General features: G+C 40.8%; 1 protein-coding gene across 1 annotated transcript in view; it reads right to left on the reverse strand.

Annotated features, from left to right (window-relative positions):
• PI4K2A (phosphatidylinositol 4-kinase type 2 alpha) overlaps window positions 1-9,137 on the reverse strand; it is a 54,378-nt gene that overhangs the window by 36,962 nt on the left and 8,279 nt on the right. Inside the window, exons 2-4 of the mRNA XM_012654450.1 lie at window positions 8,272-8,472; window positions 3,715-3,846; window positions 2,821-3,013 (exon numbers count right to left, since the gene is read on the reverse strand). Coding sequence (XP_012509904.1) covers window positions 2,821-3,013; window positions 3,715-3,846; window positions 8,272-8,472 — 526 coding nt within the window. The remainder of the gene's footprint in view (window positions 1-2,820; window positions 3,014-3,714; window positions 3,847-8,271; window positions 8,473-9,137) is intronic.

Below are 9,137 nucleotides of genomic sequence, written 5' to 3' on the forward strand. Positions count from 1 at the left end.
AAGGCAAGGATGCCTGCTTTCACCACTTCTGTTCAACATAGTACTCGAAGTCCTAGCCATAGCAATCAGGCAAGAGAAAGAAAGAAAAAGCATCCAAATTGGAAAGGAATAAGTAATATTAACTCTGTCTGCAAATGATATTATTGCCTATGTACAAAATCCTAAAGATTCTACCATGGGAGGAAATATTTGCAAATCATATACCAAAAAAATTCGTTAGAACTAATATTCAGCAAAGTGGTAAGATATAAAGGACACAAAAATCAGTTGCATTTCTCTACACTAACAATGAACAATCTGAGAAGAAAATTAAGAGAACAATCCCATTTACAACAGCACCAAAAAGAATAAAACACAAGGAATTAACCTAACCAAGGAGATGAAAGACTTGTACAATGAAATTTACAAAACCTTCCTGAAAGAAATGAAAGACATCCTGTGTTCATGTATTGAAAAACTTAATATTGTTACGATCAATACTGCCGAAAGTGATTTATAAATTTAATGCAGTATCTATCAAAATTCCAATGATGTTTTTTGCAGAAAAATAAATCCTAAAATTTTGAAATATCAAGGGACCCCAAATAGCCAAAATGATCCTGAAAAACAACAAAGCTGGAGGATTCACACTTCCTGATCTCAAATCTTACTACAAAGCTACAGTAATCAAAACAGTGTGGTGCTGGCACAAAGACAGTCATATGGACCAATGGAATAAAGAGTCTAGAAATAAACTCTCACATTTATAGTCAAATAATTTTTGATAAGGGTGCCAAGACCATTCCCATGAGGAAAAGATAGTCTTTTCAAGAAATGGTGCTGGGAAAACTGGATATCTATATGTAAAAGAACAAAGCTGGAGCCTTACCTAATAACACACACAAAAATTAGTTCAAAATGGATCCATGACCTAAATATAAGACCTAAAACTATAAAACCCTTAGAAGAAAACACAGGGAAAAAGCTTCATGACATTGGATTTGGAAATTATTTCTTGGATATAACACCTATAACACAAAAGGTACAGGCAACAAAAGAAAAACAAATTGCATTTCATGCAAATTAAAAAATTTTGTACACCAAAAGACACTATCAACAGAGTAAAAAGGCACAGAATGGGAGGAAATATTTGCAAATTATATATCTGATAAGGGATTAACAGCCAGAATATACAGAGAACTTTGAAAATTCAACAACAACAAAAAAGCCAATTCAAAATCAGGCAAGAGATATTTCTCCTAAGAGGATATACAATTGGCCAATAAGCATATGAAAAGATGCTGAGCATCACTAAGCATTGGTGAAATGCAAGTCAAAACTACAATGAGATACCATCTCACATATATTAGGATGGCTACTATCAAAAAAACAGAAAATACTAAGTGTTGGTGAGGATGTAGAAAAATTGTCCACTGTTGGTGGAAATGTAAAATGGTACAGCTGCTATGGAAAACAGTATGGTGTTTCCTCAAAAAATTAAAAATAGAATTACCATATACGATCCAGCAATTCCACTTCTGGGTGTACACCCAAAAGAACTGAAAGCAGGATATTGAAGAGATGTTTGTACATCCATGTTCACAGCAGCATAATTCAGTCACTAAAATATGGGAGCCATCCAGGTGTCTGCTGATGGATGGGTAGAGAGGAAAAATGTGGTATACACATGAAATGGAACATTACTCATTCTTAAAAAGGAAGGAAATTATGACATATTCTACAGCATGAATGAACCTTGTGGACATTACGCTAAGTGAAATAAGCCAATCACAAAAAGACAAATACTGCATGATTCCACTTACATGAGGTCCTTAGAGTAGTCAAAAATCATAGAAACAGAAAATAGAATGGTGGTTGCCAGGGACTGGGGAGAAGGCAGAATGGAAAGTTATTGTTTAAAGGGTATAGAGCTTCAGTTTCACAAGAGGAAAAGAGATCTGGAGATGGATGTTGGTGCTAGCTGCACAACAATATGAATGTATTTAACCACTTAAAAATGGTTGAGATACTAAATTTTATGTTATGTGCATTTTATCATAATAAAAAACTGAACATAATATAGCTCTAAAAAAGCATTAATTTAAAGGTTTCTGTCCTAAATACGTGTAGATTCTGCCAGGCTAGCTGAATTAAAATTGCACTGGAAATTTTTTTTTTTTGAGACAGAGTCTCACTTTGTCACCCTGGGTAGAGTGCAGTAGCATCAGCCTAGCTCACAGCAACTTCTGATTCCTGAGCTCAAGTGATCCTCCTGTCTCAGCCTCCTGAGTAGCTGGGACTACAGGCAAGTGCCATGACGCCCAGCTGATTTTTCTATTTTTAGTAGAGACAGGGTTTCGCTCTTACTCAGGCTGGTCTCAAACTCCTGAGCTCAAGCAATCCTCCTGCCTTGGCCTCCCAGAGTGCTAGGATTATAGGCATAAGCCACCAGTGCCCGGCCTTGCACTGGAAAATGTTTTAAAAATATCAACAATCTAAGCAACCATCTCAAGAAGTTAAAGACAAAATTGTCCTGTGATAGGTCTTAATGCTACAAGAATGACTAAGGATCGAGAGTATCCTTCACAGTGCTTTGGAACAGCCAGGTATCTTCCATCTGGGTCTGGGAAAGAGGCTACGATAAAATGTAAATACTTCAGGCCTTACCACCTCTGATAACTACACATGATGTGCCCAGACAAAGCTTAACCCAAGAAAGTATTCTCTGAGACCCTCTCCAAATGTGCATGACCCTTCTGACTTAGGAAAAAAACCCATCTTCACAAGGCATTCTGAGTCCCAAGCCTTGCGAGCCTCCAGGTCTCCCCCATGCCTCAGCACAGTGTGGCACAGGGCATGGGACCATCCGCAGTTGCTCACCAGTGTTGCGGATGATGTAATCCAGCACCACCAACCGCTCAAATTGCAGCAGTAGTTGCCGGTTAGTGTTCTCAGGGAGAGGTTCTGCTTCAAAACGCCGTAGCCAGTAGTCCGCATCTTTGTAGCCTTCGACGAAGAGCTGGAATGAACCAACCTGGAATCAAGGAAAGAACAAAGGTATTTCCCTATAGTCCAAGTCCAAACACCCCAAGAGTAAGCCAGGTACCCACTAAGTAGGCCCTATGGAGTTCAAATCAGAGAACGGAAACTTCAAGATCTTCGTTTCCTTGCAAGTACAGGAGAAAGAGGGTATGGCGGAGATCATCCATTTAAATTAAAGAATCCCATCCAGGCTGGGCACGGTGACTCACACTTGTAATCCTAGCACTTCGGGAGGACAAGGCAGGAAGACTGCTTGAGGCCAAGAGTTTGAGACCAGCCTGGGCAACATAGTGAGATCTTGTCTCTATAAAAAATAAAAAAATTCGCTGGGCGTGGTGGTGCACCTATAGTCCCAGCTACTCTGAAGGCTGAGGCAGGAGGATTGCTTGAGCCCAGAAGTTCATGGCTGCAGTGAGCTATGATTGTGCCCCTGTACTCCAGCTTGGGTGACAAAGTGAGATCCTGTCTCAAAAACAAAAAGAAAGAGTATCGAAATGGACCAGAAGAGTGAGAAAGTTGGGCCTTGACTCTCTGGAAAATTATTCCCCAAACCTTTTACAGAAATGAGGATGACAGGAGCCGTAGGGCAGGCTATTCACATGCCCATATTTGAGTCTGTGGGCACCTTGCTTCACCACTTACTATGCCACTATAAATCATCACCTTTGATAAGTCACACAGGTGCGTCTATACCTTTGGTGGTAGCCCGATGCGGTTAAAGCGCTGCCCAACTTTTGGCACTTTCTCTAGTGCAAGCCGCTTGCCCCTGGACTTCACTCGGTCAATGGCACTATAATTGAAGGTCTCACTGGCTAGGTATACTACCTATAGTGGAAAAAGAAGAGATACCAAGGTTAGCGTCAAGTTTAAGGAACCAGACCACTATGGTAGAGAATAAATAGCTAGATGTTCACCAGTACTGTTCCTCTTCCAGGGCACAGAGAAAGGACGTATTTCTTGGCCTTCCTAGCAACTAGAATACGGAAGGTAACTAATTCAGGCCAATGGAATGTTGACAAGGTGAGGTATGTACTACTTTTAGGCCTGGGCCCTAAAATCTCCCGATCCTTAGTTCACATTTTCCAATCAGTAGAGCTGGGAAAAGAATGGCTCTGAGATGGCAAAGCCACACCACAGAAGGACCCCAGATCCTTTGTTACTACATGAGTGACATGTGATCTAGGAGAGCTGCCTAACTGACATGAGTCTGAGATATAACCAAGAAATAAACTCCTAATGTATTAAACCACTGAGATTCAGGGGTTGTCACAGCAGCTAGCATGAATTACACTGACCAACACAGTCACTTCCTGGGTTAAAAGAATAAGCCAAATGCCTATTTTCTTTGCAGATAAAAACAAATTGTAATTTATGCTGTACCCTTTTATTTCCTTTTGAATTTTTTATTATACTTTCTGCAATTATTCATATTCAAAAAAATAAACATAGGAGTGGGGAGGAGGGGATGGGTAAATTCATACCTAATGGGTCCAATGCACACTATCTGGGTGGTGGGCACACTTGTAACTTTGACTCAAACTGTACAAAAGCAATTTATGTAACCCAAATGTTTGTACCCCTGTAATACTCTGAAGAAAAAAACATTAAAATTGGTTTTCATTTTTAATGGATTGATATATTTATGCACAGACTATATCTGGAATATTACACAAGAAACTAGTAATAGTAGCTGCCTCTGAGGAAGGAAACTGAGTGACCAAGAGATGGGTAGGAGGGAGTCAGAATTATTTTTCTCTGTTTACTGTCTGTGCCTTCTGATTTCTGCACTAGATGCATGTACTGCCTATTCAAAAATAATTTTTTAATGAGCCATCAATATTATACTTGATTGTCAAATCACAGTGACATCACTATAATCTGTATATTCATCTATTATCACACTTATCACATTGTCTTGTAATTATCCATTTGTGTATCTAACTTTTCTCTTAGGATTATAGGCAGTGACTCATGCCTGAGGCCAGCAGTTAGTTTGAGACCAGCCTGAGCAACATAGCAAGACCCTGTCTCTACAAAAAATAGAAAAATCAGCTGGGTGTGGTGGCGTGTTCTTGTAGTTCCAGCTACTCAGGAGGCTGACGTAGGAGGATCGCTTGAGCCCAGGAGTTTGAGGTTGCAGTGAGCTATGATGACACCACCCGCACTTTAGCCTGGGCCCACAGAGCAAGACCCTGTCTCAAAAAAATAACATAAAAAAATAAAACTAATGAGATTTGAGGAAGCATAAAACATCTTATTTATATGGCATCCTCAGCACTTAACACAATACCTGGCACATACATGCTCATTAAATATTTAACTGAATGAATGAATGAGTTATGAGCTTCCTTCAGAGATCGCAACAAGTGGGTTTTAGCACATAAATACCTAAAATCAAATATTAAGAGAATTACTTTCCTAAGCCATGCAAAATTCATTATAAATAACTAATTATTTTGTCCATGAACCTGAGAGGCAAACCAATTTCCTCCCATCCATCACTCCATCTGTCCATCCAGTGTTAACAAGGTACTGTAGTAGGTACTCCTGCCATACAAATGAGGAAACTAAGGCATAGGAATGAAGGAAAAAGAGCTTTCCTAAGGTTGCCTTGCCAGTTTCCACAGCGAAAACCCTGATTCTTTCAAGACATAAACCACATTTCCCCCCATCAGATTTATTTTCTCATTCTTCCCAATAAACCACGTTTTCCCTGTAACTAATGAAATTATCATAACCTGAAAACTCACAGGAACAAAGAGCAGAGACAGCCAGCGAGTGAGAATTAAAGCGTCACTATTTGAAGCTCCATCACAACATGAGCCCCATTTCCATAGTGACAGATGCTCTGATCCACTGGATAGAATCCTGTCACAGGGCGGGGGAGGTATAGGGAAGGGAGAGAGTCCTCCTCCTATTCCCCAGCAGCTGTATGTTAAGCTTGCAAGTTCTGCCTCACCTCAGTCTCATGGAAGACATGTATTTTTGTTGTTGCTACTTTCTGATGCCAAAGATCTTTAGGCCTCATTAAGGTTCTCTAACAGGGCAAGAGAACGACCAGAGATGGGGAAGAACGGGATTGTGGGGGTAATGCTAAAGATTAGAACAGCTCATAAAAATACCACAGGCTGATATGTATGGAGTGCTTACATTGTGCCAGGCACTGGGCTGTGTGCTTTACGTGGATTATCTTGTGTAATCTTGATGGGCAGGCTATAAAATAGCAACTATTGACATCCCTATTTTTACAATGAGGAAACTGAGCCTAGAGGGGTTAAGTGACTTGCCCAAGGGTCACACACAAAAAAAGCTGTAGAGCTGGAATTCAAACTCAAGCTCTCTGATTCTTAGGCCACATACTCTTGAAGCCACAGCAGAGCAGGCAGGCATAGGGCCAGAAGCGGTCTGCCACTTGCCTAGGAAGAAAATTACACAGTGATGAGCAAGGAGTATTTTCAAGTTTCTAGAGTCAAGGAGGGGCCTAGTAGGAGGATTTCAGGTTAGACAGGACACTTAGAAGCATTAATTACGATACATGACATTCAAAATGTTCTGTTTAACTACCTGCACACAGAGAGAAAAATACAGCACAAAGGGAAGGAATGAAATGCACAAAGCTGGGCAGTGAATTAGATGTGAAATAGGAGCTATGAGCCTGGTCAAACATTTTTTTCTCCATAGACCTGAAGTTGGAGGATCTTTGGTGTTGTTTCTCATGATTTGATATTCATTCACTGATTCAGCTGGTACTTAATGACTGCTTACTATAAGTATAGTGCTTTGCTGGGGCTGAGAATGGGAGAAGAAAATCTCTAGAAGTTTCTGACTTCTAGGAGCTTGCAAATTACGGGGTGTCCCAAAAGTCGTACATAGGGAAATAGGAAATTGTAGCTAAATGTATCTTTATTTACAAAATATTCATTATAAAATTTTTCCTTTGTACGCAGACTTTCCGGACACCCTGTAGTTGGCTTATTGTTTGGTGTTTAGTGGCAAAGGAGCAGACACAGTTGAATATCCACAATAGTCACATTTTCTTCTAAAACACCCTGGGAAAACAGAAAAAACAGGTTTGAAGGGAAGTTCCTATGTGCTGATCAATCTTTTTGCCCATAGAGTCTAATATCTAAACCTGATAAAAGCGGTTTTAGTCTAGAGGCAAGGTCCCTAGGGCATCAAGGGATGGACTACAACTGGTCTATGAACCATCTCCCTAAAATTACATGCAAAATAATGATTAGAAATATGTGTACTTTTTCTGGAAACAGGATCTATAGCTTTTATCAGATTCTCAAAGAAGGTTAAGACCCAGAGCTATGAAGACACCTTGGCAGCATTAGGGCATCGGATCAGAGTTCTACTTAAGTTATTACTAAACCCCACTCAGTGGGTGAGAGTGTGTCCTTAAATGTTCATATGCTGACCAGCAGGTTCCTTCCCCTCATAACCCTTGGAAAGTCTCATGGAGCACCCTGTAGTACAGGTTCTTAACCTGGTGTCAGTAAACTCTCTGACACTGTATGTAATCAATTCTGTATTTAAGAACATTGAGAGGGATGGGGAGGTCCAGACCCTTTATCAGGACCTCATCTTTCCCCCCAACCCCCACAAGAAAATTCAGAAGAGGAGGACCTAATCTTAGTTCATAACACATACAAAGTGTGCATAAATCCATTCTCAGTGTAAATTTGCCTGGATCTGGGATCCCTATTGTGGTATGTTCAGGTAAGTCTCAGAATTTTACAGCATAAAGATAAATAAGAAAAATTCCATGTCAGTTCCCTGCAGGAGTTCAGGACAGACCTTTATTCTAAACCTCAGCCCATCCTAAAGTCCTCCTTGCCAGACCTTGCTTAAATGCTTAGCTGACATCAGCTAGTCCATTCTAGACTGTATTGAAATCCTGGAACTGCTCAGAAGTCTAAGAGAGTAAAGCCACAAAAGTAGCTAGGGGTAACCAGCTTGGGGTTACCTGGGATCCAAAGACCAAGGGAGTCCATAAATGTGCATGAGAAGTCTGTACATTTCTGGAAATTGTATGCAAATATTGTATATGTCTCCTTCTGAGGACAGCTTTTATCAGATGGTCAAATCATGAGCCTAATCCTGCTACCCTCCCTAAAAAAGGTTGAGAACTCCAGACTTAGGATATAAATGGCCCCCCACTGGACCCAAGGTCCCACAAATAGGGGTTAGGTCCTGGGAAAACTCTGGCCAGGCAGTAAGGCTCCCTGGAGATGGGTCACTGACCTTTGTACGGGGTACAATGTTGAGTTCCAGTTTTTGGTCCACCAGGCTGGCCCCTGCCTCTGAGAGATAGCCCTGATTGAGGACAAGGCAGTCACGGCCAAAGCAGCAAGGACAACATAGCTTCTGCAGCCACTTGGTCCACTTAGGATTAAGGTGCCCATATGGCTCTTCATTCTTGGGTTTGAAGACAGCAATGATCTTCTACACAGACAAAAGAAAAAGGGGATAATACATGTGAGTTGATTAAAGTAGCCCACAGACAAAGTCAGCAGGAATCTAGAAGGAAGAGAGAGCGCAAAGGCAGACAATCCCTACTTACAGTCAGACACAAGCTTCTCCCCAGCTTGTGAGGGGAAGACACCAGCTCATGTGTGCAGCTAAGAGACCCACTGGTAGAAAGGACTGTGACCAGAGAAGATGCCAAGTCTCATTCTTCCTTGCTGCTTCACTCCTCTTCTCCATCTCTCCTCCCTCGCATAAGTACCTACCTCTAACTCTGTGCTTCGAACAAACATAGCAAATGGATTTCTACATTTCTACGAGCAAGATACAGAAGCTAACTTAGTGGCAGATCTTGAGTCACTGGCAGCAATCTTTGCTAATACAGTGCTGCTTCCTGCCCTCTCAGAAAAGATGTAACGTCATACTGCTCATGTTGAGGGTTCTAAAGTAATCTTTTCCCAAAAAAGTGAGGAATTAACTTACCGTGAATCGTTTGTTATCTTTTTTTGAGTGTACTCCTGCCCCATTTATCCTACAGGACCTTTCTTTATATGGTATGCCAGAAATTTAAAACCATCAAACTCCAACTTCCAAAGTACAAACATGAATACTGTTGCTCTGCATTAATTATGTAAAGGTTCAAA

Source organism: Propithecus coquereli, unplaced genomic scaffold, assembly GCF_000956105.1.
Source record: "Propithecus coquereli isolate 6110/MARCELLA unplaced genomic scaffold, Pcoq_1.0 Scaffold440, whole genome shotgun sequence".
Lineage (NCBI taxonomy): Eukaryota > Metazoa > Chordata > Mammalia > Primates > Indriidae > Propithecus > Propithecus coquereli.